This window comes from Manis javanica, chromosome 11 (genome assembly GCF_040802235.1).
Source record: "Manis javanica isolate MJ-LG chromosome 11, MJ_LKY, whole genome shotgun sequence".
In the NCBI taxonomy this organism is placed as follows: domain Eukaryota; kingdom Metazoa; phylum Chordata; class Mammalia; order Pholidota; family Manidae; genus Manis; species Manis javanica.
In genome coordinates, this window is record NC_133166.1 from 34,600,237 (window position 1) to 34,628,015 (window position 27,779).

The window sequence follows — 27,779 nt, forward strand, 5'->3', positions numbered from 1 at the left end:
ATGTGTTCTGTGATTTCTGTCCACCAAGATCAGTTTCATTTGGTTTCTCTTCCCCTCCCCAACTCTCCCATATTCTGACATAAATATTCTTAGGTTGAATTTGCCTAAAGAGGAAAGTACACAAAGACCGGAGAAACAAGCAGAGAAGTGAATCTAGGGTGAGGTGAGGAACTGCTGAGCTGAGTCCTGGTGCAGTCACTCCTCTCTGTGCCAAGCCAGTTCTCACCCAGTCTTTCTTTCAGCCTAACCATTCCCTCTTTCGGGAGGTCTTCCTTGATTCCCCACACTGGATTGGTTCTGGTTCTCAAAGCCCCTTGACAGTACTTGGTATCCCTTTGTTTCATGTTTCATATGATTGCTACATGTTTCCCTGAGGTTATGTTCCTAAAGATATCTATATAAAGTTTACAGAGTTTAAAATTCATCCTGAAAATAGATCAAGAGTTGCTTTTTTTAAACCAGCTGTGGAGTGGTACAGCTGTCCACCAATAACACAAGCACATCTTAAAACTCAGGTGCCAGTTTTGAAATGATTCTTGAGGATTGTTTTTAATTTGGGAGAAGAGGAATTTGCATTGTTTTACATTTTGTGCACAGATGGCTTCATTAATATTTTTATATCTTTTTATATGTTCTTTTTTTTATTTTTTATTAAGATATTATTGATATACACTCTTATGAAGGTTTCACATGAAAAAACAATGTGATTAAAACATTTACCCATATTATCAAGTCCCCACCCATAACCCCAATGCAGTCACTGTCCATCAGTGTAGTAAGATGCCACAGAGTCACTATTTGCCTTATCTGTGTTAACACTCCCTTCCCCGTGACCCCTCTACACCATGTGTACTAAACAAAATACCCCTCAATCCCCTTCTACCTCCCTCCCTACCCACCCTCCCTTTTGGTAACCACTAGTTCCTTCTTGGAGTCTCTGAGTCTGCTGCTACTTTGTTCCGTCAGTTTTGCTTTGTTTTTATACTCCACAAATGAGGGAAATTATTTGGCACTTGTCTTTCCCCGCCTGGCTTATTTCACTGAGCATAATGTCCTCTAGCTCCATCCATGTTGTTGCAAATTGTAGGATTTGTTTCTTTCTTATGGCTGAATAGTATTCCATTGTGTATGTGTACCACATCTTCTTTATCCATTCATCTACTGATGGACACTTAGGTTGCTTCCATATCTTGGCTATTGTAAATAGTGCCGCGATAAACATAGGGGTGCATATGTCTTCTTGAATCTGAGAAGTTGTATTCTTTAGGTAAATTCCAAGGAGTCAGATTCCCAGGTCAAATGATATTTCTATTTTTAGTTTTTTGAAGAACCTCCAGATTGCTTTCCACAATGGTTGAACTAGCTTACATAAACACCAGAAGTGTAGGAGGGTTCCCCTTTCTCTGCATCCTCACCAGCATTTGTTCTTTTCAACGCTGGCCACCCTTACTGGTGTGAGGTGATATCTCACTGTGGTTTTAATTTTCATTTCCCTGATGATTAGTGATGTGTAGTATCTTTTCATGTGTCTGTTGGACATCTGAATCTCTTCTTTGGAGAACTGTCTCTTCATATCCTCTGCCATTTGTTAATCGGGTTATTGGCTTTTTGGGTGTTGAGGCATGTAAGTTCTTTATGTATTTTGGATGTTAACCCCTTGTCTGATACATCATTTACAAATATATTCTCCCATACTGTGGGATGCGTTTTTGTGCTGTTGATGGTGTCCTTTGCCATACAGAAACTTTTTAGTTTGCTGTAGTCCCGTAAGTTCATTTTTGCTTTTGTTTCCCTTGCTTGAGGAGATGTGTTCAGGAAGAAGTTGCTCATGCTTATATTCAGGAGATGTTTGCCTAGGTTGTCTTCTAAGAGTTTTATGGTTTCATGAGTTACATTCAAGTCTTTAATCCATTTCGAGTTTACTTTTGTGTATGGGGTTAAACAATAAACCAGTTTCATTCTGTTGCATGTAGCTGTCCAGTTTTACCAACACCAGCTGTCGAAGAGACTGTCATTTCCCCATTGTATGTCCATGGCTTCTTTATCTTATATTAATTGACCATATATGGTTGGGTTTATATCAGGGCTCACTAGTCTTTTCCATTGGTCTATGGGTCTGTTCTTGTGCCAGTACCAAATTGTCTTGATTACTGTGGCTTTGTAGTAGAGCTTGAAGATGGGGAACATAATCCCCCCAGTTTTATTCTTCCTTCTCAGGATTACTTTGGCTATTCTGGGTCTTTTGTGGTTCCATATGAATTTTAGAATGATTTTCTGTAGTTTGTTGAAGAATGCTATTGGTATTTTGATAGGAATTGCATTGAATTTGTAGATTGCTTTAGACAGGATGGCCATTTTGACAATATTAATTCTTCGTCTTGTAGTTTTCAGAGTATAGGTCTTTCACTTCCTTAGTTAAGTTTATTCCTAGGTATTTTATTCTTTTTGATGCAACTGTGAATGGAATTGTTTTCCTGATTTCTCTCTCTGCTAGTTCATTGTTAGTGTATCGGAATGCCACAGATTTCTGCATATTAATTTTGTATCCTGCAACTTTGTTGAATTCAGATATTAGATCTAGTAGTTTTGGAGTGGATTCTTTACAATATCATGTCATCTGCAAACAGGGACAGTTTAACTTCTTCCTTGCCATTCTGGATGCCTTTTATTTTTTTGCCATGGCGAGGACCTCCAGTACTATGTCAAATAGAAGTGGGGAGAGTGGGCATCATTGTCTTGTTCCTGATCTTAAAGGAAAAGCTTTCAGCTTCTCCCTGTTAAGTATAATGTTGGCTGTGGGTTTATCATATATGGCCTTTATTATGTTGAGATACTTTCCTTCTATACCCATTTTGTTGAGAGTTTTTATCATATATGGATGTTGAATTTTGTCAAATGCTTTTGCGGCATCTATAGAAATGATCATGTGGTTTTTGTCCTTCTTTTTGTTGATGTGGTGGGTGATGTTGATGGATTTTTTAATGTTGTATCATCCTTCATCCCAAGAATAAATCCTACTTGATCATGATGGATGATCTTTTTGATGTATTTATTAATTCAGTTTGCTAATATTTTGTTGAGTATTTTTGAATCTATGTTCATCAGGGATATTGGTCTGTAATTTTCTTTTTTTGTGGTGTCTTTGCCTGGTTTTGGTATTAGAGTAATGCTGACCTCAGAGAATACATTTGGAAATATTCCCTCTTCTTCTACTCTTTGGAAAACTTTAAGGAGGATGGGTATTAGGTCTTCACTAAATGTTTGATAAAATTCAGTGGTGAAGCCATCTGGTCCAGGAGTTTTGTTCTTAGGTACGTTTTGATTACCAGTTCAATTTCATTGCTGGTAATTGGTCTGTTCAGATTTTCTGTTTCTTCCTTGGTCAGCCTTGGAAGGTTGTATTTTTCTAGAAAGTTGTCCATTTCTTCTAGGTTATCCAGCTTGCTAGCATATAATTTTTTATAGTATTCTCTAATAATTCTTTGTATTTCTGTGGTATCCATAGTGACTTTTCCTTTCTCATTTCTGATTCTGTTTATGTGTGTAGACTCTCTTTTTTTCTTGATAAGTCTTGCTAGGGGTTTATCTGTTTTGTTTATTTTCTCAGACAACCAGCTCTTGCTTTCATTGATTCTTTCTATTGTTTTATTCTTCTCAGTTTTATTTATTTCTTCTCTAATCTTTACTATGTCCCTTCTTCTACTGGATTTGGGCCTCATTTGTTCTTCTTTTTCTAGTTTCATTAATTTTGAGATTAGACTGCTCATATGGGATTGTTCTTCTTTCCTGAGGTAGGCCTGTATTGCAATATATTTTCCTCTAAGTACGGCCTTGGCTGCGTCCCACAGATTTTTGTGGTGTTGAATTACTGTTGTCATCTGTCTCTATATGTTGATTGATCTATGGTTTTATTTGGTCATTGATCCATTGGTTATTTAGAAGTATGTTGTGAAGCTTCCATGTGTTTGTGGGATTTTGCATTTTCTTTGCATAATTTATTTCTACTTTCATGCATTTGTGGTCTGCAAAACTGATTGGTACAATTTCAATCTTTTTGAATTTCCTGAGGCTCTTTTTGTGGCCTAGTATATGCTCTATTCTTGAAAATGTTCCATGTGCATTTGAGAAGAATGTGTATTCTGCTGCTTTGGGGTGGAGAGTTCTGCAGATGTCTGTTAGGTCCATCTGTTCTAATGTGTTGTTCAGTGCCTCTGTGTCCTTACTTATTTTCTATCTGGTTGATCTGTCCTTCAGAGTGAGTAGAGTATTGAAGTCTCCTAGAATGAATGCATTGCATTCTACTTCCCCTTTTAATTCTGTTAGTATTTGTTTCACATATGTAAGTGCTCCTGTGTTGGATGCATAGATGTTTATAATGGTAATATCTTCTTGTTGATTTGACCCTTCTATTATTATGTAATGTACTTCTTTGTCTCTTGTGACTTTCTTTGTTTTGAAGTCTATTTTGTCTGATACAAGTACTGCAACTCCTGCTTTTTTTCTCCCTTTTAGTTACATGAAATATCTTTTTCCATCCCTTCACTTTTAGTCTGTGTATGTCTTTGAGTTTAAAGTGAGTCTCTTGTAGGCAGCATATAGATGGGTCTTGTTTTTTTATCCATTCAGTGAGTCTATGTCTTTTGATTGGTGCATTCAGTCCATTTACATTTAGGGTGATTATTGATAGGTATGTATGTATTGTCATTGCAGGCTTTGGATTCGTGGTTACCAAAGGTTCAAGGTTAACTTCCTTAGTATCTAAGAGTCTAACTTAACTCACTTAATATGCTATTAGAAACACAGTCTAAAGGTTCTTTTTTATTTTTTTTCTCCTCCTTTTTCGTCCTCCTCCATTCTTTATATATTAGGTATCATATTCTGTACTCTTTGTCTATCCCTTGGTTGACTTTGGGGATAGTTAATTTAATTTGCATTTGCTTAGTAATTAGCTGTTCTACTTTTTTACTGTGGTTTATTACCTCTGGTGACAGCTATTTAACCTTAGGATCACTTCCATCTATAGCAGTTCCTCCAAAATACACTGTAGAGATGGTTTGTGGGAGGTAAATTCTCACAGCTTTTGCTTATCTGGAAATTGTTTAATCCCTCCTTCAAATTTAAATGAGAATCTTGCCAGATAAAGTAATCTTGGTTTGAGGCCCTCCTGCTTCATTGCATTAAATACATCATGCCACTCCCTTCTGGCCTGTAAGGTTTCTGCTGAGAAGTCTGATGTTAGCCTGATGGGCTTTCCTTTGTATGTGATCTTATTTCTCTCTCTGGCTGCTTTTAATAGTCTGTCCTTATGCTTGATCTTTGCCATTTTAATTACTATATGTCTTGGTGTTGTCTTCCTTGGTCCCTTGTGTTGGGAGATCTGTGAATCTCCATGGCCTGAGAGAATATCTCCTTCCCCAGATAGGGGAATTTTTCAGCAATTACTTCCTCAAAGACACTCTCTATCCCTTTTTCTCTCTCTTCTTCTTCTGGTACCCGTATAATGTGAATATTGTTCCATTTGGATTGGTCACACATTTCTCTCAATATTCTTTCTTTCTTAGAGATCCTTTTTTCTCTCTGTGCCTCAGCTCTTTGTATTCCTCTTCTCTGGTTTCTATTTAATTTATCGTCTCTTCCACTGTATCTAATCTGCTTTTAATACCTCCATTGTGCTCTTCAACGATTGGATCTCTGACCGAAATTCATTCCTGGGTTCCTGAATATCTTTCCGTACCTCCATAAGCATGTTAATGACTTTTATTTTGAACTCCCGTTCAGGAAGATTCATGAGGTCCATGTCATTTAAATCTTTCTCAGGAGTTGTATTAATAATTTTACTCTGTACCAGGTTCCTTTGGCATTTCATATTTGTATATGGCACCCTCTAGTGCCCAGAAGCTCTACTCTCTGGAGCTGCTCAGTCCCTGAAACAATGTCGATGGTCACAGGGGAGTGGTATTGGTGCCTGGGGGAAGGAAAGAGCTGTTTCCTGATTCCCAGCTGCTATGCCTGTCTCCACTGCCTGCACCAGTCAGCTGAGCACACAGGTATAAGCCTCTATGCTTTGTGTTTGTGGTTGCTGTAGACAGATCTTCCCTCTGGCTGGCCTAACTCCTGGGTAGGGTTTGCCGGATTTGCGAGCAGGTGGGTCTGGCCAGGAGAAAGGCACAGTAGGCTGCATTTCACGGAGGGGGTCCTTGGAGCTGTGTAGCCAGCCAGGGAGCTGGCGCACCTGAAGATTGTGAAAGCTCCCAATCCTCTTCCATGAGGTCTGCTCTTTTGTCCATGTGTATGCAGTCTGGTGCATTCCTCTTTCCTGCTGCTTTTTCAGGATTAGTTGTATTAATTATATTTTCATATTATATTATATGCAGTTTTAGGAGGAAGCCTCTGTCTCACCTCTCACACCACCATCTTTAATCCCTCTTTTTATATGTTCTTATTAATAGCTTTATATATTGCTATGCCCTGTGATTCATATCCACATAAAATGAGGCTGCTCAGTAACTGTTTGTTTGGTTAAATTAGTTATCTTCCCCATTAACAGATAACTTCCAGGAACTGTTGCTACCCGTCATTCATTGCAATACATCCAGTGCCCAGTAAAATGCCTGCCACATAGTAGACACTCAAGAAACCTGGGAGGAGCTGAGAAGGCAGACATTGACATCTGAGAATCAAAGAAGACCAATTTTCTTTTCTCCATGGTCGGGTAGGACAGTCATGTCTTCCATCTCAAAGACACAGGAATGAGTTGTATTGAAGAATTCTGTCCACTCCTACATCATGGCATGGATCTTAACTGACAAAAATTATTTATCAGTCTGTCTCTTGTACTAGACAGTTAGTTCTGTGAAGTCAGGGACCATGTCTTGTTCATAATTGAGAAATTACTGTCTCTCAGCCTATACAAAAACAGTAGACACTTATAAGCATCAGATAAGAAAAAGGATGGATGGATGAAGTAGGCTGCTGGGGTCCATTTCACAGCTTATAATGATATCAAGGAAATGTCACATAGGACAGAATCTAAACCATCTCCACAATCCACCTTGATTCAGTGCGTTCCGCTTCTCTAATCTGTAAGATCTGGAAAAAACCTCTTATCCTCCACCTTAGAGTGTGCAATTATAGTTAGTATCTTCATGGTACTATGTATATTGGAAATAACACTAGACAAACTTCCTATATGATTGAGCTGTTCTCCTACCTTCTATTTCCTGTGTTTGCTTTGCTTTTCCCAACCATCTGTTATGGTCTTATGGCAGACCCCTAGAGAAAGGCATTGGAATTGATTGGGCCCATCCCTGGATCCCCAACTCCAGCCCAGTGTCTGATACAGAGTTAGTGCTCGATATGTGTTATTGAAAGGATTTGCTGTAAAAATCTCCATTTTTAAGAATATGTTCTAAAACAACCATAGGAAGGGGGGAAGGCATATGTTCAAAATATCTTAAGGTCATTCAGAATCACATACACAAAACTTTGCTAGAGCTAACAGCATTTATATCCTTCTGTTTTCCAAACAATGAGTTGAAACTATACCCTGAAGATTTGTTTATACCAAGTAAGGCCAACTATTCGTGATCGTGATGGGAATTGCTGCACGTTTTGTGCCAGCCACTGCATTCCTGTCAAACACCCTCCCAATTTGCAAGGATTCTGGGGTTTTCTGTTGGAAATAAAGCAGTAAAATGCCTCTTCAACCCAATTTACATGGATCTTATTCTTCATTAGCATTTACTTGTGCTATGCTATGATTAGAGCGACATCCTAACTCTGTCCAGAGTTGCTTATTTTGGTTGGCAAAGTGATATGAATTTTTAACTGAGGAGCATGGAAACTAGTGAATATCATCACAATGTCAGTTTGGGTTCTGAACACACAACGCTTAGAAAATACTCACACTCCTTCCGTGCCACAGGCACCAACCAAGAGGTTGTCAGTCAGATGTTTCTATCAGCCAAATCAAGAAATTAGCCTTCCCTCCCAGTGGCTGTTGAGCCAAAACTTGCAGAAAAAGGGAAAAAGCAAAAAGTTGGCAGATCAAGGTCTTAGATTTGCTAATCACAGCTACCAGGGATTACATGCTTGGAGAACAACTCACAACAAATAGTGCCTAGAGGCAAACATGCTCCTGAAAAGTGGACCTACTAAACACTGTCACCCCTCTTGCAGACTCAGTCCAGCCCTCCAGCATCTGGAACCAATGATGTTTCCTTGCTTGGGAGAACTTAGCAACCCATTGTCTCAATTCTAACAAGGCCACCCCATCTAATGGTTAAAGGTGTGGACTCTGGAGCCAAATTAAATCCTGCCTCCACCACTTACTGTCTGTAAGATGTTAGGTAAGCCACTTAATTGAGCTCTCTGTGCCTCAGTTTTCTCACCTATGATTTATGGGACCATTGTAAGGATAAAATGAATTAATGTCAGGAAGAATTTAGAAGAGCCTCTGGCATATGTTAAGTGTTATATAATTGTTAGCTATTGTTATAATTCACTTTTTGTAATCCAGTACTTGCCTTGGATTCCAGTTCTCATAAATGGGTCTCAATCTTCAGGCATTGTTGTTTCCACTGACATTTAGGAACAGCCTGTTATCTGGTTGACCTTACCCTTAGTATTGCCTTGTTCCCCAGTGAGACCCACATGCTAGCCCTTTGTCCCTCCCTTGCTCCTACCAACCCTTCCAAGCCCTGGAATTCTGCCAGACCTATCTGATGCCCAGTGTCTCTGCTTTCTCCTAACATTGGGAGCTCCCTGGCTGCCTGCTCACCTCTCCTAGTCTCTCTGTCCCATCTTTAAGCTCAGCTAGCTGGCCTGGTCTTATGAGCACCCTGGAAGTTTGTTTAGGGAATGACTAAATTATTCAACCCTTTGTTTCCTTCCAAGGGGGAACTAGGAAGCCATACCTTATCGAGTCAAAGGAATTCCTGATGCCCCCTTACTGCAATGAATTAATCTCTAAGGAGTTTACAAAGAAAACCACTAAGGAAATACTCCTTTAGTCATAAACTATCCCTCTCCACCAAGAGTAAGTAAGACTTCTCCTGCCTAGCATTGCACACACAGAAGCCTTCCATTTAGCCAGAGCTCCCGGGTATAATAGGCCACCAGCTGCCACCTTGAGCTGCAGGTTTCAGGAATTTGGAAAGGGGAATTTTCCATCCTGTTTATTGCCTTTGCAGAGTTCTCAGCTGCTGGCACTTGGTGGTGGGCGTGGGTCTGAGCCAATTTTTGTGTCCCTAAATAACAAGGTCAAGACGCTGTCCTCCTTTACTCCATAGTCCTGGACACTCATCAATCAACCCCCTTCCTGTTTACACCGACTATTTGCAGACCTTTAGAAGATAAATCATCTCTTTATGTATTTTTTTAAACCTTTACATATTTATTGTAAATCAGCTCTTTATGTATTATTGCCCTCTAATACTTAAGGCAAAAAACTAAGGGAATTCTGATACTACCAAAGCAGAAGAGACTTGACCAAGTTCACAGACCACAGAAGGGGTAGATCCAGGATTTAATTACATCACGCTGGATTAAAAGACAAATTTTTCAACATGGCTAAACTCACTGGGACCTGGCTAGTATCAGTCTATAATCCCTTAACCCCACTACAACTGGTACTCTCAATGCCACATCCATCTAATGCTCCCAGACAGCACCTGCTTGCTGTGATCTCCAAACCTTTCCAGAGGCCATTTCATGTGCTTGCAATACTCTCTCTGGCCCACCCACTTCACCTGGTTGATTGCTGGTCACTCTTTTATTCTCACCATAAATCCCACTGCTAAGGGGTTGGAAAGACTTTTCCAATTCCCCAGTCCAGATTTGCAGCCCTCCTCTTTTCTGCTCGAGTCTTGTGGTTATCCTAAGAACACTTCCCACATTACATTGTAATTGCCTGTTCACAGACTTGAATCCCCCTAAGATTCTGAGATAGGGCAGGATCTTCATCTGGTTTGGCTCAGAATCGCCAGCACCTTGCATAGGATTTAGAGCATAACATATGACAAGTGAGTTTTGGTAAATTTAGACAAATTAAGCTCACTCTACCAAGCTGACTCTTGATATGTCAAATCCCAGACTAAAGATACCAGCTTTGCAGTTCCTGGCTAATGGCTCCATGCAGACTGAGCTCCTGGCCCAGAGCACCTGACCTCTGATCTTTAAACTGTGCTGGGGTGAACGTTGACCTCCCACCTCTACCTCTTAACAGGCTCATAGCTCACCTCTGACATTCCCCTCTCACATTTGCATTACATGAGAATTAAACTTTTGGTTTCCATACAATGCAGTTCAAGCCTAGCATAGACCAGAGTGAGCCTTGAGAGACGAGGAAAGAAAGGTAACACTGCTTCTTCCTTCACAGTTTCTTTTTCAACAGTGAATGTTAATAGAAGAACCATGAATCTTAAATAGAGAAAAGTGGGTAAATCATTTAGTGTGCAGCTCACTGTTGCACATTTATTTGAACACATTCATGCAACCAACATAAAAATCAGAAAACTACTAAAATTCCAGAAGCCTCCTTTGTCGCTTTTTGTCACTACTCCGCCAACAAAGGTTAACCACTGTCTTGACTTCTATAATAAATTCGTTTTGCTTGTTTTTAAACTTTTATAAAAGGAATTTTAGACCATGTACTGTTTTGTGTCTGGTTTCTTCCGTTCAACTTTATAGTTTGTGAGATTCATCCATGTGGTTGCACATAATTTTGGTTTGTTCTTTCCCAAAACTGTATAATATTCCAGTGCATGAATATACCACATTTCATTTATCCATTCTCTTATAGATGAAAATTTGGATAGTTTCCAGTTTAGGGCTATTATGAATAGTGCTATATAAGCATCCATGTACATGTCTTCTAGTAAATATATGTATGCATTTCTGTTGGTTATATATTAGGGGTGGAATTGCTGGGTCATAAGATATGTAGCCCATTTTAGTAGATATTGTCAAGCAATTTTTCATAGCAAGACAGATCTGGTAATCTACATCCTTGTCAACAGTTGATATTGTTGGTCTTTTTCATTTTAATGACCTGATATATAGCACACTGTGATTTTGATTTTAATGTTTTAGCTTTTGACTGCCCTATTGCTGCTGGTCTGCCTGTTTAGGTCTTTGACCATTGTTTCTATTGAATTGTCTGCCTTTTTCTTATTGATAGGTAGCAGTTCTTTTTGTACCCTTGATTATGAGTCCTTTGTCAATCAAATGTATTCCAAATATCTTCTCCCATTCTGTGACTTGCCTTTTTACTCTCCTGATCTCTTTTGTTACTCTTCTTATGTTTTGATGATCAGAAGGTTTTCACTTTAATACAGTCTCAATTATCTTTTTTCTTCATGGTTAGCACCTTTTGTATCTCACCCAAGAAATCTTTGCCTACCTCAAAGTCATAAAGACTTTGTTCTATTTTCTGTTCTAAAAACTTTTTTGCTTTCCTTTCATATTCAGATGTTGATCTGTAATTGAAATTGTGTATAGTATGAGGTAGGGGTCAAGATTCTATTTTTTCTCCAGAATCATTTATTAGAATGCTCCCCTCTGCATTAGTGTTACCTTCATCATATATCAAATGACTATATATCTGTGGGTCTATTTCTGGACTCAGTATTCTGTCATTCTACTTCATTGGCTGATTTCTCCTATTTGCCTATCCTCAACATCTGGGAGCATTAGTTCTCTAACTTTGTTCTTCAAGATTATTTTGGCTATTCTTCATCCTTTGCATTTTTGCATAAATTTAGAATCATGATCTCAATATTCACTAGTAGTTTTATTGGGATTATGTTGAACTCATGGACAAATTAGGGGAGGTTTGACAACTTTACATTATTGACTTTTCTAATCAACAAATATATTATATTGTTCCATTTATTTAGATTTATTCTAAGTTCACTCAATGATGTGCAGATTTCTGTGGAAAAGAGGTGTTCATTTTTCACTGGATTTATTCTTACTATATATTTTATGTTACTGTAAGTAATGGCTTTTTTAAATTTCATTTTTCACTTGTTTGTCACTGGTACATAGAAATGACATTGATTTTATATATTGACTTTGTATTCAGAGATCTTGCTAAGTGTACTTATTAATTCTATTTGTTTATATAGAGATTATTTTGGAATTTGAACATGCACAATTTTATCTTCTACCAGCAATTCCCTTCCAATCTTTATGTACCTTCCATTTCTCTTTCTTGGCTTATTGCACTGGCTAGAAGTGGGTGATAATGGGCATTCTTGCTGTATTTCTTGTAGGGAAACTTACTAATATTCCATTATTAAGTATGATTTTTGCTGTAGCTTTTTTGTAGATTTTTTTTTATCGGGTAAAGAAAGTTCCATTCTATTCTTAATTTGCTGCGATTCTTTTTTTATCATGCATGGATATTGAATATAATCAAATGTTTGTTCTGTATCTATGAAGATATTAAAATATTTTTCTTTTTTTTTTCGGTTAATGTGTTGATTGAATCTTGAATGTTAAACTACCTTGTATTCCTGGAATAAACCCTACATGGTTTGATATCATATATATTCTTTTAAATAACTAGATATAAATTTTGCTAATAGTTTGTTTGAGGTGTCTGAATCTATGGTAATGGAAGAGACTGGGGTCCTACATTCACTTTCACTTTCAGTTTTGAGGTATAATTTTTTACCCAGTCTGCCTCCCCTTTTATCCTATATATAGACTTGATTCAATAGACTTTACTTCTATTACTAGCTTAATAAACTTTCTCCAAGGCCCTCTAGCTTCTCTCTCACTGATAGAACAAAAATCCTTCCCAAAGACAAAGCAATCATGATCCAAATCCTGGCTCAACCACTCACTGGAAATGTGTCCATTGGCAGGTTACAGATCCTCTCTGACCCTCAATTTCCTCATCAATGAAATGGATTAAAAAGTAAATTAGATAATACATATGAAAGCACCTGATAGAAGTAATGCTCAGTAATTTCTGTTTCTCACTACCTCTATCTGCTGCCCCAAAACTTTTGAAGCACAAAAGAGCATTAGCTGACTTATATACAGGGTTTAGCACACAGTTAAGGTTCAAAACTGAGAAATGAACAAATGGGGATAGGAGAACTCCATTCATTTTGTTGAATTCTAAAAAACAAAGCAAAGTTATGCACCCCTATGTTTATTGCAGCACTATTTACAATAGCCAAGAAATGGAAGCAAACCTATGTGTCCATCAGTAGAAGAATGGATAAAGAAGAGGTGGTACATATACACATTGGAATACTATTCAGCCATAACAAACAAATCCTACCATTTGCAACAACATGGATGGAGCTAGAGGGTATTATGCTCAGTGAAATAAGCCAGGCAGAGAAAGACAAGTATCAAATAATTTCACTCATCTGTGGAGTATAAGAACAAAGCAAAAACTGAAGGAATAAAACAGCAGCAGACTCACAGAACCTAAGAATGGACTAACAGTTGCCAAAGGGAAAGGGACTGGGGTTGGGGTGGGGTGTGGGGGAAAGCGAGGGAGAAGGGGAATAAGGGGCATTACAATTAGCACACATAATGTGAGGGAGCACAGGGAAGGCAGTATAGCACAAAGAAGACAAGTAATGACTCTACAGCATCTTACTAAGCTGATGGACAGTGACTGTAATGGGGTATGTGGTGGGGACTTGATAATGGGGGGAATCTAGTAACCACAATGTTGCTCATGTAATTGTATATTAATGATATCAAAGTAAAAAGAAAATAACTAGTACCCCCCCAAAAAAAAGTTACTTACTGCTCCTGTTAAGTTTTTAAATACAAGCTCTTAGATTTTTTTAAATTAGATAAACATTGCTAGAATTTATCATCCAAAGTGCTATAGTTCCTTCTCTGGAGCTTCAAACTTAGGTGTTAATGGTGTTTTAAACATTTGGAAGTTGTTCAGGCATATAGCCTCTCTCCCATATAAAACAATGTTTACGTGGAAAAGTCAGGTTGGAAGGACACTTTTAAATAAAGTTCCTCTTTCTAGAAATAATCCCCAGTGCTATTTGTCAGTGAACAATAAACCTTTAACCATCCTCTACAGTAGCAGTGGGGATGGAAGTTGGGGATACCTTGAGATTATGTTCTTTGCTTCAGGTGATTTTACTAGGTTTTAGAGATGTCCAAATAAATCAGAAGTTCAAGGGAAAAAAATGAGCTGGAAAGACTGAGGTCAAAGAAGGCAGAAATTTTTGAACATCAAGACGCTACACTCCCAGTGTTGTCAAGGGTGCTGACTACCATCCTTCTTATTCCCCTGCTATCCCCACTCCAAGGGCTGATTCTGGTGACACCCATGGGAGATGTGAGTATGACCTTCTTCCCAACCCAACTTAGGCCATGGATCCCCAGGCGAGTAGAAAGGACATGGCCTTAAGTTTGTCAAACCCCATGACAGTTTCAGCTCTGCCACTTACTAGCAGCTTAGTTCCCTCATCCATAACATGGGGATGGTAACTGACCTACCTAAAAGGACCACAGTGAGGATGGAAGGGTAGTAGCTAACACCTATAAAGTGAATGATACAGGGAATATGCTCAATAAGTGGTAGTGGTTGTGAAAATAATGATATTAATAATGGCAACATTATGATGACGATGATACTGGAGACAACATCCATAGCTTTAGGTGGAGGTGTGCTGGAAGATCATTTGTATGCTATAAGACTACTCAACTTCCAGAAACAAGAGGAGCACCCCAGCTGGCTCTTGTCTAATTTCCAGATTGTTATTTTATGGATCTCTGGACCCAGACGCATGATCTCAGTTGAATGAGCCATGCCTCAATCTCCCCAAAAACAGAGCCTGACATGCAAATAATTTATGTAGAAGGTGATTCAGGAAGCAGGAGTGAAGGAATTGAGGCAGAATGACAGGGAGGAGAAGGAATCAGTCTAGTGTGTTTTGAGGTCAATGGCATCAGTGTACCTCCCAAAAGGTTCAGAATGCCTCTAGAACTGGCCACTAGCACCAACCCAGCCACAGGCTCAGGATTGTCTCCAGGAGCACTGACTTCTCTGCACTCCCAGGCATTTGCTTTCTGGCCACGTGGGCTCTCAAAGCTCCAGAGAAGGCCATGAGGCAGTAAATGGAAAGAAGCATGGTACACTTGAGGTGGACACTCACTGACAGCATGAGTGCATGGGCTCACATCTGCCACCACTTCCCTCCTGGCCTCTTTTCAGTGCCCCACCCTGATTTCAAACAATGGAACCTGCACTCTGACCACAAGCTCGTGTTAGGGGCTCTACTGCTTGTTTCTGGGAACCCTGTACTACTTCTGAGAACTTCCATCTGTACACCTGACTCATTCTGCTTCTGTCTTCCCACCACTTGCTTCATCTATTTGATGGGCTTCTACACTGCCCAGTGCTGACTGCCTAAGTTAATCATGACAACTAAGCTAACTATAGCATGTGGAAAATCCAACTATCTTCCAGGACCTTGCCTTACTCTGATGGACAGGTCCTGTGCATGTTCCAGTTTGTTCCCAATCCCTGCCTTCCCTGGAAAAATGGAGTATCAACACTAAAAATAAGCATTCATTGAATGTTTATTATGCATGAGGAACTATACTGTTTTTAAATGGATTTCCTTATGTAATACCCATAATAACTATAGAAGGTAGGTACTATTGTTATTTCCATTTCACAAATATGAAAACTGAGTCTTAGAAAATTTAGGTAGCTTGTTCAAGGTCATGCAACTAGTAAATGGTGGAAACAGGAATGTGGTTATGGCCTTAAATTAGTAGGAGGTCTCTTTCTTTCAAGACATTTGAAGTGATGACCAACTGATAAATGTAACAGCAGGGAGGAATCTCAAATGTATTATGTTAAGTTAAAGAAGCCAGACCCGAAAAGCTTTATACTATATGAGTCCATTTACATTATATTCCAGAAAAGGCAAAACTATAGGAACCAAAAACAGATCAGAGGTTGCCAAGGGCTGGGGTAGGAGAAGGGTTGACTACAAAGGGGCACATGGAGATTTTTTAGTTAATACAACTATTCTATATCTTGATTGTGATAGTGGTTATATGATTGCATGCATTTGTCCAACTCACTAAGCTATACACTTAAAAGGATTAATTTCATTGAATTTAAACTATCCTTTTATTTTGAAACTGCAAATAAAGCAGACAGTAATTTTCCTCTGATTGCCCCCAGCAATTTTCCAACTGTGGGAAGAAAGGGAAGCAAAAGTCAAAATTTCAAAGATTTGGTGGAGTAAGTGAGCTTAGGATCAGATTGCAAGGATTTGAGAAAAGAATTCAAGGAGAGGAAGTGGAAACAGTGAGCTTAACTTTCCAGAAAAGCCTGTTGGTGTAGGAAAGACAAAAGATATGCTTTGTGGGAAGATAGCATTGATGGAAGATTTTTTTTCACCCAGAATGAGAAACAGTAAACCTCTTTACTTCAAAGGAGAAGCTCTTCAGTGAAAATGAGATTAAAGGTGGGCCTTACCCAGGTATTTGCCATCTCTAGCATGCTTCATCCCTTCATGTAGATCTGTTTCCATTTGTTTTTATTTCCCTTCAGCCAGAACTTTAATATGTCATATACTGCAGGGATGCTGTAATAATTTCACTTGGCTTTCATGTCTCAAAAAAGTGTTTTATTTCACCCTTATTTTTGAAGGTATTCTTGCAGGATTTAGAATTCAAGGTTGTCAGTTTTTTATTTCTTTTAAAACTTTAGAGGTGACATTTCATTGTCTTCTGGTTTGTCTTGCTTTGAAGTCAGCAATAATTCTTATCTTTGTTTTCCCAGTTGTAAGGTGTTTTTTATTGCCACAGGCTGCTTTTAAGATTTTCTCTTTCTCTCTAGTTCTAACCAATTGATTCAATTACGATGTGCATAGGTGTGATTTTTGTTTTTTTATCCCATTTGGAGTAGAGCTTCTTGGATCTATAGGTTTATTTTTTTCATCAAATTTGGGGAAATTTCAGCCATTATCTCTTTAAATATTTTTAAAACCCAGTCTCTCTGTACTTTCTTTCTTGGACTCCAATTGCTCTGATGTTAAACTACTTACTGCTTTCCCACAGATACTGAAACTCCAGTTCATTTTTTTTTCTCAAACTTTTTCTCATTGCTTCATTTTGAATTGTTTCCATCACCCTGTCTTTCAGTTTACAGATCTTTCCTTTTTAAGTCCTAATACAGACATGTTTTTCAGTTCTAGAATTTCAATTTTTACAAGATAGTTCATTTCTCTGCTAAATATCCTCATCTGTTTATTCATTATATCCATCTTTTCATTTAAATCCTTGACCATACCCATAATAGGTGTTATAAAATCCTTGTGTTATAATCCCAACATATCTATCATTTCAGGAACTCTTTCTTTTGACATTTTTTAATGGTTATGGATCATATTTTCCTGCCTCTGCACATGTTAATAATTTTTTATTATATGAGGGACATTGTTGAGTAAGTGGATTTTTTATCTTCTTTTAAAGCATATGGAATTTTGATCTAGAAGATGTCTAATTTACTACTATATCTGGTTGTTTAACTTTTAAGGCTTGTTTTCTAAATTCTGTTAGGGTAGCCTAGAGTAGTTATCACTAAGGTAGTTTTACTCCTAAGTTGTGGCTTTTCTAGGATCTCAGTTGAATGCCCAGAATGGTCAGCAAGGTCCCTCTAATATGGATGGCTGGAAATCCTACATTGCCAGCATTGTGTGAACTCTGGAATCTCCATTCAGCTCTTAGCTCTGCAATAGCTGTTCTCTCCCAGGTCTTCTGGAGTTTTGTCCTGCACATGTGCAGCTTAGTGTTTGGTCAAAGATTTAAGGGGACTATGCATATTTCTGAAGTTCCTTCTGTGTGCAGCTTCCCTTTCTGTGGCATTTTTAACAGTAAATCCTACCTACTTTTTCTTTTTGGTATCATTAATATACATTTACATGAGCAACATTGTGGCTACTAGATTCCCCCCATTATCAAGTCCCCACCACATACCCCATTACAGTCACTGTCCATCCGCTTAGTAAGATGCTATAGAGTCATTACTTGTCTTCTTTGTGCTATACTGCCTTCCCTGTGCTCCCTCACATTATGTGTGCTAATCGTAATGCCCCTTATTCCTCTTCTCCCTCCCTTCCCACCACCCCCCACCCCAACCCCAGTCCCTTTCCCTTTGGCAACTGTTAGTCCATTCTTGGGTTCTGTGAGTCTGCTGCTGTTTTGTTCCTTCAGTTTTTGCTTTGTTCTTATGCTCCACAGATGAGTGAAATCATTGGTCTTTCTCCACCTGGCTTATTTCACTGAGCATAATACCCTCTAGCTCCATCCATGTTGTTGCAAATGGTAGGATTTGTCTTCTTCTTCTGGCTGAATAGTATTCCTTTGTGAATATGTACCACCTCTTCTTTATCCATTCATCTACTGATGGACACATAGGTTGCTTCCATTTCTTGGCTAATGTAAATAGTGGCTATTCCAAATCTTGGCTACTGCAATAAACATAGGGGTGCATATGTCTCTTCGAAACTGGGCTCCTGCGTTCTTAGGGTAAATTCCTAGGAGTGGAATTCCTGGGTCAAATGTTATTTCTATTTTTTGTTTCTTGAGGAACCTCCAGATTGCTTCCACAATGGTTGAACTAGTTTACTTTCCCATCAGCAGTGTAGGAGGGTTCCCCTTTCTCCGCATCCTCACCAGAATTTGTTGTTCTTAGTCTTTTCTATGTTTACCATCCTAACTGGTGTGAGATGATATCTCATTGTGGTTTTAATTTGCATTTCCCTGATAATTAGCAATGTGGAGCATCTTTTCATGTGCCTGTTGGCCATCTGAATTTCTTCTTTGGAGAAGTGTCTGTTCATATCCTTCATCTATATTTTAATAGGCTTATTTGCTTTTTGTTTGTTGAGGTATGTCAGTTCTTTATGTATTTTGGATGATGTGTTATTTACAAATATATTCTCCCATACTGTAGTATGCCTTTTTGTTCTGCTGATGTTGTTCTTTGCTGTACAAAAGCTTTTTAGCATGATGTAGTCTCCCATTTGTTCATTTTTTATTTTGTTTTCCTTGCCCAAGGAAATACGTTCAGGAAAAAGTTGCTCATGTTTATATTCAAGAGATTTTTGCCTATGTTTTCTTCTAAGAGTTTTATGGTTTCATGACTTATATTCAGGTTTTTTATCCATTTTGAGTTTACTTTTTGTGTATGGGGTTAAACAATAATCCAGTATCATTCTCTTTCATTAGCTGTCCAGTTTTGCCAACACTAACTGTTGAAGAGGCTGTCATTTCCCTATTGTATATCGATGGCTCCTTTATATTAATTGACCATATACACTTGGTTTTATATGTGGGTTCTCTCATTTGTTCCATTGGTCTATGGGTCTGTTCTTGTGCCAGTATCAAATTGTCTTGATTACTATGGCTTTGTAGTAGAGCTTGAAGTCAGGGAGCATAATCTTTCCCGCTCTATTCTTCCTTCTGAGGATTGCTTTGACTGTTCAGGGTTCTTTTGTGGCTCCATATGAATTTTAAAACTATTTGCTCCAAATCCTATCTATCTTAATAGCCTCAGATTCCTATCTCTACCTCCAGCTTAGCCAGGTGCCATTCTCTGCTATGTTCCACCTTCCTGTAGCACAAACCAAAAAATGTCCAGGACAAATATGGGGCCCACTTCTTGTGTTTCCCTTCTCTTGGGGATCATAGCCCTTTGCTGTCTATTTTCCAACATCTGGAAAATTTCATCAGTATTTTTCCCAATTTTATAGTTATGTCTAGTGGGCTAGTCCAGTGCCATTTACTCCATCAAAGTTAGAAGTAGAAATTGTGTGAACATATATAGATTTGGGGGTTGTCTTTAGAGAAGACTGTTATTCTCTTCTCTACTTCATACTGCCTTCAAGATAAAATAAAAACTTTCTATTAATACATTCATATCCTTTCTGATCTGCCTAGCTGATTGGCTTCATCACCAATCATCTCTTCTTTACAAATCCATGCACATATACACACAAACACACACACACACACACACAAAACCCTCGAAGTACTTACGGTTTTCCACATACACTGACTTTTTCTTATGCTTTGCATTTGCACATACTAGTCTTTCTGCCAAAAAACCCTCCCACCTACTCTCTAATTGCCTTGCTAACTCCTACTTATCCTTCAAAATGTAGCTTAACTGCCATCACCTCCCGGAAGCTTTTTCTGGTACAGTCTGAGTTAAATATTCCCATACTTCTGCTTTTATATCACTCTGTTTTTGCCTTTATCAAAGCTGTATTATATAAACTTTATTGTAATTGACTCTTATGACTTGTCCTTCCTGCCTTCTATCCTATCCTGCAGACTGAACATCTCAAGAACAGGGACGAAGTCTGATTCTTCTCAGTCTCCACAGCCTAGCACAGGTTTTGTCAAACTTTTCCTGTAAATAACTAAATGGTAAATATTTTAGAATTTGCAGACCAACAGTCTCTGTTGTAACTACTCAACTCTGCCATTATAGCATGAATTTAGCCATAAACAATACATAAATAATATGTAATTATATAAAATTTTATTGGAAAAAAAATAGGAGGCAGTGGGCTGTAGCCTGCTGATCCCTGGCCTAGCACATAGTATGTCTAGTAAACATTCATTGAATGAATGAACTAACAGAATAGAATATTATTATTTAAGGCCTCAGAGAACATGCAAAAGAAGTATAATCAATTGCGTAAATGCAGGAGTTTTCCCCAGAATGTAAAGATGACAATTTTCTTGAGATCTTAAGGAAGGAAAAAAGGCTGAGTGAAGAAGGCAGGAAGATAAAAAGGTGAGAAATTTCTGGCCTAAATGACAGATCACCCTTTGCAGGGTTCTTTCCAGGGGTCCACATTGTGATGGATCCTGAAACCCAGAATAGCTTCATCAAAGTAAGTTCCTGAAGCAGCCAAGAGCAGCAAGAGCCAGAGGGCAAGTACAAGCTATGTCCTGGGAAGCACCCAGGGGCAAACACAGAGGAGCTGAGTTCTGTAGCCAAATCCAGTGTCAGGGACCAGGCAGATTCTAGAACTGAGCCTAGAGTGGGAATAACAAGGGCAGGAGGAAAGGGAGACCCAAGACAACTTTTATGAATAGGGCTGGCAGGTCCACAGTATTTTTCTGTTGGTCATTGTCCAAATGGTGCCTGCGTAAGTCTGTGGATGAGTTGACCTTAGTCTTCTCAGAAGAGTTAAATGATAAGGTTATCTACTAAAGGATAAAAGGGGGAGAGGAGTCTGGAACTTAGAGATTGGCAGAGCACTAGTGTAGCTACTATAGCAGATTCTGTAATGGCCCAACCAAGGCCCCAAACAAAGATTTGCTGAGATGCAACGGGTGAGGCTGAGTTGTAGCAACAGGGAGTTGTAGCAATCTAGTCACCAAAGTATAGGACAGTCCCCAGTGAAGCACTATGTGTGGATGTCAAGGAAATGAATGAATGGCTTTCTGAGATATTGGGATTTGCAGAGGAATTCATCCATGGGCAAAGCAAGCCAAGAAATCTGGGCTGTCACTGAATACCTGCCATATGCAGAACACCTCAGAGAATCTATCTACCATATGCAACATGCCTCCTACTACAGCAGACAAAAAGCCAGACGGTTTCTCTCTTATCATCAATGGCCTTTTAGGCATCATTGTGAACACTGGTAATTTAGCACCAGCAATAACAGAAAAAGTGCCAGAAATGAGATTACCACATATATATTCAGGTTATCTCCCTGGAGTGGCTTTTCAGACAAATGTACCTGGTTCGCTATCAGTATCTCAAACTCACCTGTCATTTCCTCCTCTCAGCTTCCCACCTGCCTCTGTCTCTTCTATGCCTTATCTAAACTATTGGGAATAAACATCTAGACCCAGATATGTGTAGACCACTTAAACTCTGCTGGAACCAAAGAGAGGCATGCTAACCCAAAGAGCTGTAGACTCACCTGAGAGCCAAAGGGGTCAGTGAGTCTTGTTTCTCTGCCCTGTCTCCACGAGCGAAGCCCAGTGTTTCACCAAGGACCTCATTGGTAGCCTCCTTGAGTATTCCTTTAGGGAAGCTACAAGCATTTACCTCATCCCCTTTTACAGGCCTCCTGACACCTGGGGTTTCTCTCCCTCTTCCAATATTTCCTGGAGGATGTTGGAGCCCAGGGCTAAACTTCCCCATGTCCCAATTAACTGGACTCTGCTTAGCCACCTTATTCTGCAGGCCCCAGGCCACTAAGTCTAAGTTAGATGATTCCTTACTATTTTTCTTTTCAGATTCAGATCCTTAAATCTTGTCATTCTCCACCCTCCAGTTCTAAGCCAAGCTACCATCTAATCACCTGATCAGATTCCCCTTGGTCCCCACACCTTCCAGAAACTTGTCTAGATTTGACCTGTCCTATTCAGATTTGATTTGACTAGCTAATATTTATTAAGCCCATTTTACATGTCAGCCACTAGTCATTACTTCATAAACTTCAGCCTCAGAACAACACTAGGGAGCTGATATCGATATCCCTACTTTACAGATGAAGAAACTGAGGTTGGGAGTGATTAACTGATTTATTCAATATAGAAAGTTTCAAAACTGAGACTAATCCATTGGTGTAACCCAAAAATCAGAGCTTAACTACTTTACCAAACTGCCTCCCACAGGCTGTCCAATCTTCCCTCTTATTGGCTCATGTCTCTGTTCCCTTGTCCCCATTTCCTCTCCATTTTCCTTAAGTCAGACTCCATACAATGCACAGGGAATGTCGGGGGGTCTCCAGTTTGTCTCCTCACCTCCCAACCACCGGGGGTGTCCCGGAGGTGGCGCAGCACTGTGGTGAGGAGCCGGCCTCGGGCACGGGACAGACCTGGCTGTGAATCCCAGCATCTTCACTCATCTGCTTCTGTGATCTCAGGGCAACTCACTTAACCTCTTTCAGTCTAAGTTTCCTCATGTGAAAAATGGAAATTATGACAGCATATGTATCAAAAGAGTTTCCTTTTATCAGTATTTAATGCAATAACGTAGGTCAAGTCCTTTGCATAGCACCTGGCACTTAGTAAAGGCTCAATACATGTTAACTATTGTTGTATCATTCTCCCCATAAGGAGACTTCCGCATGTTTCCCCCTTTACTGATGCCATTTACCATGATGGGCGCTCAGAACCCTCCTCAACCTGGCCCTGAGTTTTGTCTTCATCTCTTTGTCTCCTAACTCTCTAGCCCACCAGTCTGCCCTGTATCCTTACCTCTCAGCGGGATATAGGGGCAAAGTGTGTGCTCTGGGGTCAGGCAGGCCTGGCTCTGAGCCCAGTCTTGCCCTTCAGTAGCCCTGTGAGCTTCAGTAGGTTCCTTAACATCTCTGGGCCTCAGTTTTCTCACCTACCAAAATAAGAATGAGGGTTACTCTTGGGAAAAGCGTTATACTAACACCTTACAGGTGTTTAACCCTCTCATCTACGCTGTTAATCGAATTCCTGCCCCAGGGGCCCTGCCGGTCTTCCCATGGGAGCCTCCTTCCCACAAGAAAGATTGTCCTGCTCCTCTACCTTCTTTTAGATTCTGCTTGTGGATTCCTACATTGCTTTGTATCTGCAGTAGTACTGAGACCTTTGTTTATACAGCTCTTTAAAGCTTTCATGGTTCTTTCCCAAACCAGCCCAATTAATTTGCACGACTTTGGGAGATAGTCCTGCCTAGTAATGATTATCTGTATTTTTAAAAGGTAAAACTGAGGTTCTGAGAGACTGAATGATTCATGATCATGAATGGAGGCCTGGAGCCAAAATCTTCTAGCTCTTCACCAATGCTTCTCTCCCTGTACCATCCTGCACCTGAGTGACTGCCACTTACCTGAAGTCATTGTCCTTTCTAGTGTCGTTGATTGTTTTTCCATGGGACGGGCACCTGCCTTGTCCCCCTAGGGAGGATATAGTCTGGTCCCTCTTCCTAGTCTGGGCCTTGCGGATATGTGGTTGATGTCATTCAGTGTGTTGAAATTTAAATTACTGTGGTATGTTGCAAGACTGCTCTAGGAAACTAACAACTGTATTGACAAGAAGGCTGAACTGGTATGATGGCACTTTATTCAAGAGTGAAAAAGCACAGACTCCACTCTTGAGGCATTTGCTCCTCTGTACTCATACCTTTGGACTTTTGATTCCCTGGACTTGGGGAATTTGAAGTTAGCTGCTCCATCCCCTCTGCTCTATGTTCCTGTTTCTATAATAACCCTGACCTTGCCGGATTGTAAGTAATCTGCTTACCCATCTATCTCCCCACTCCCAGACTGTGAGGCCCTCCTGTCAGTGTCCAGGGCCTGCCGCTGTGCTTGGCACATAGTTAATGAAAGTTGAGTGAATGAGCCAGAAAGACCCATCTGGGTCCATCTGCTAACCCTGATAATTGTGCTTATTGTTATTCACTTATCTTATTCTGTATTATTCAAGTCTTTTATTTCCTATACTGAATGAAAGGCAGGTTTCATGTTTTGCTCATTTTTGTAGCCTCCCTAACAACCAGGAGAGGAGGAAATTATAATTGATTGTCTACTGTGTGCCCATAGTGGTTTCACATATCTCATTTTTTTAAATTGAATTTAATTCTTATAATAGGTCAATTAGGTAGGCATTATCATCCTTGAATTAAAAAGGAGGAAGCTGAGACTCAGGGAAATGAGGTCATTGGAATCTGACCAAGTTTATGCAGCTATCCGTGGCAATGCTAAGATTTGAATCCTGGTCACTGGCTCTAAGACCAGTGCCCTTTTTTTGTTGCTGTTTGGTGTTTGCTTTTTAACAGCCCGCAGATTAGCTGTGTGTGGTAGCCCAATAGGTGTCAGGAACTCCACTGAACTGAGACTTCAATTTAATCACCCTGAATGGAATCTGTGCAGGCCTGCTCCCAGACGCTTTAAGCACATTCATTGCCGCCTTCCCATTTGATTGGATGAAACGCTTCAGGAAACATGAGCCAAGCACTCAAAGTATCAGACACAGTGCTGGACCCTGGGGAAACAGCGCCAAAGTCAGGCCCCCTCAAGGAGCTTGCGGTGGGAAAACGGACATGAAATCATGATCATAAATGTGATCTGTGCAATGGGGAGACAGAAGACAAGGGCTTAGGTCAGTCTGGGGTGACCTGGGAGGCTTCCGGATAAACCATGAGGGAGGAATAGGAGTTGGTCAAGTCAAGCAGGAGGAGAGCAAAGCGGGAACGGTACATGCAAAACCCTGAGGTGCAGAATTGTAGGAAGGTTGAGTCTGGAAAAAGGAGGCATTTAGGTGGAATAGGGCTGGGGGAGCAAGAGATGCTGAAGCTGCTCGCCTGTTCTCACATCGTGAACAAAGGTTACAACTGGCTTCCAGCCCTTGACCCTGCATAAGCAGCCTTCATGCCTCAGGTGAGACTAGGACATCCTCCCCACTCAGGTAACGAGGTAGAGAAATAGCTGGCAGCATCTCCATCTGTCTTCTCTAGGAACATGATGGACAGACACAGAGTTTGCATTTCCCTGATGTGTAGGAAATAATGAGCAAGCAATTGGGCAGACCCACATGGTGATGTCATCTGCCAGGGGTGGAGCATGGCTTTGCAGGAGGGTGACTTTGTGCCCATGCCCTGATGTGCCCCTGGAGAAGAGGGCCTTGGGGTAGCAGGTGGCAGATGCCAACAGAATCAGGCCTTGTTCAGACTCATTTTCTTACGTGGAGTGGAGACTTCTGCCCACGCTGGGCCACCAGGTAGTAAATTGTGTCAGTGTGTCAGTGGGTCTGCCCAGTTCAAGTTCTCCTCTTCGCTATGCCTGACTATGTCCTTGAAGTTGAGACTTTATAAACCAACCAAAGAATGACTGAGAACTGACCCAGCTTTATAATGAGTTATATGCAATTTAGCCAGTAATGAATCTGTACACGTCTAAATGCTTCATGTGCAAAAACAAAAGCAGTGTGGTTCCTCTCCTTCCTCTTTCCGGGACTTTGAAAAGTCTTCAGGAACTTCTGTCTTGGTCCTGCCCAGATCTTATTCTGTTCTCTCCCACGCCATCCATCGGTTCCCTCCTGCATCCCACTGCAGTCGCCATCCCACATGATCCTCACCAAACCACTGTGTGCTGTCACTTCCGCATATACAAACTGCCCCTCCTCTCCTTGAGTGTGGCTATCCTGCCTGCCCCTCATCCTGGGAAAGCCAGCTGAACACAACTCTGCTTATTCCCGGGAACTGCCAAGGCCCCACTCACTCCCTTTACCTTTTGCTCTTTGCTTACCTCCCCACCAGCTCTGCACTCCCATTGTGGTCCCTCTAATGCATTCTTCACCCTGCTGCCTGGATGATTTATCTAAAATTCAAATGCAATCATGTCATTCCCCTGCTCAGAACCCTTCAGGGGTTTCAGACCCTTTCAAATGACATCCAAACTCCTGAGGCATTTAGAACAAGACCCTTCATGAGCAGGCTCCTTCCTACCTCCCTGGCATCATTTCTGCCCTCTCCCCTTGTGACACAGCAATGCTAAATTACTTAGGGCTCCCCAAACACAAAATGTTATTTAATGTTTCTGAGCCTGCCAGAAATAGCCTTTCCTCTCTATTCTGTCTTAGAAATCTAATCAGCCTTTCAAATTCTCTCCAACTCTCCCCTTCTCTGAAACCCTCCCAGAAAGCAGTCATCATCCTGGGCTGCCTCTGTAGGCATCTACAATAGCCCTGTCTGCATATTCCCAAGACTGACTTGCTTATAGGGACTGTCTTAGTCATCTCTGGATAGCACAGGGCCCAATGCAGAGTAGGTGTTTAGCCAGCGCTGGTTGAATCATTGTCCAATTGCACGTCTTCCCCATCATTCAAGGGAGTTGGGTTTCAGCGACAGCCACACTGATACCTGCATGCTGATTGGCTTTCCCAGGTCGGGCCAATCACTGGTCTGCGATCATTGGCGGATCCCACTCCAAGAATTATGTGCTGTGGGAGTACGGAGGATATGCAAGCGAAGGTGTCAAGCAAGTTGCCGAACTGGGCTCACCCGTGAAAATGGAGGAAGAAATTCGGCAACAGGTAAGAAAAGCAATTGCAGAATGCATCCCTTAGCTTTCTTTCCCAGGAACTTGAAATTTATGATACAATGTGTTGGAAAAATCAGTACCATAAGAAGGAAAATCTCTTTTCTGACTTTGGGGGATTTATGTCAAGTTGAGGACAGAGGCACAAATGTCCTCCTCATTGTGTCAGATTTTCCCTGAGCACATTTGCGTTTTCTTCGGTCTGTGCTGAGAGGTGTTGCTGTGGCCGCGTGGTCGGGCTGTGGTGTCTCTGGCCTCCTGAGAGTTGATGCAGTGGATTGTGGTTTTCTTGCTGTGATCCCTGAGAGGGCCAGAGGAGTGACATTCAAGTTGTCTAAGCCAATGTCCAAAAATAAATGTTTGTGTATCAGTGCATGCTTTGTCAACTGTATCTTGAGGTATTTGATAAATTAGTTGGCTGTTAGTCATAACCATTATAAACAGAAGCATCTCTTATGTACCACGTACCCTGTGGGCCCCGGAGCTGTACATCAGCTAGGCCCTCTCATACCACTGGGAGATAAGGGAGAAATAGCCCTTCACTCTTTTTTGATTTGACTAACAGTGCCATCATCCCTCATTAAAAGCACTCAAAAGAGGCTGGTGAGAGTCTTGGAAGAAGAACTGCAGCTTTTCTATGGCCGTTCACAGGATGTGCTGTGGTGAGGTGACGGCCCAGTTCTGGCCTTCACTACCCACAAGAGCCCTTCAGGC

At 40.4% G+C, this 27,779-nt stretch overlaps 1 protein-coding gene across 1 annotated transcript in view; it reads left to right on the forward strand.

Annotated features, from left to right (window-relative positions):
* The window catches only part of SPON1 (spondin 1), a 276,360-nt gene that overhangs the window by 143,898 nt on the left and 104,683 nt on the right, over positions 1–27,779 (forward strand). Inside the window, exon 6 of the mRNA XM_037026719.2 lies at positions 26,912–27,060. Within this exon, the coding sequence (XP_036882614.1) occupies positions 26,912–27,060 (149 nt within the window). The remainder of the gene's footprint in view (positions 1–26,911; positions 27,061–27,779) is intronic.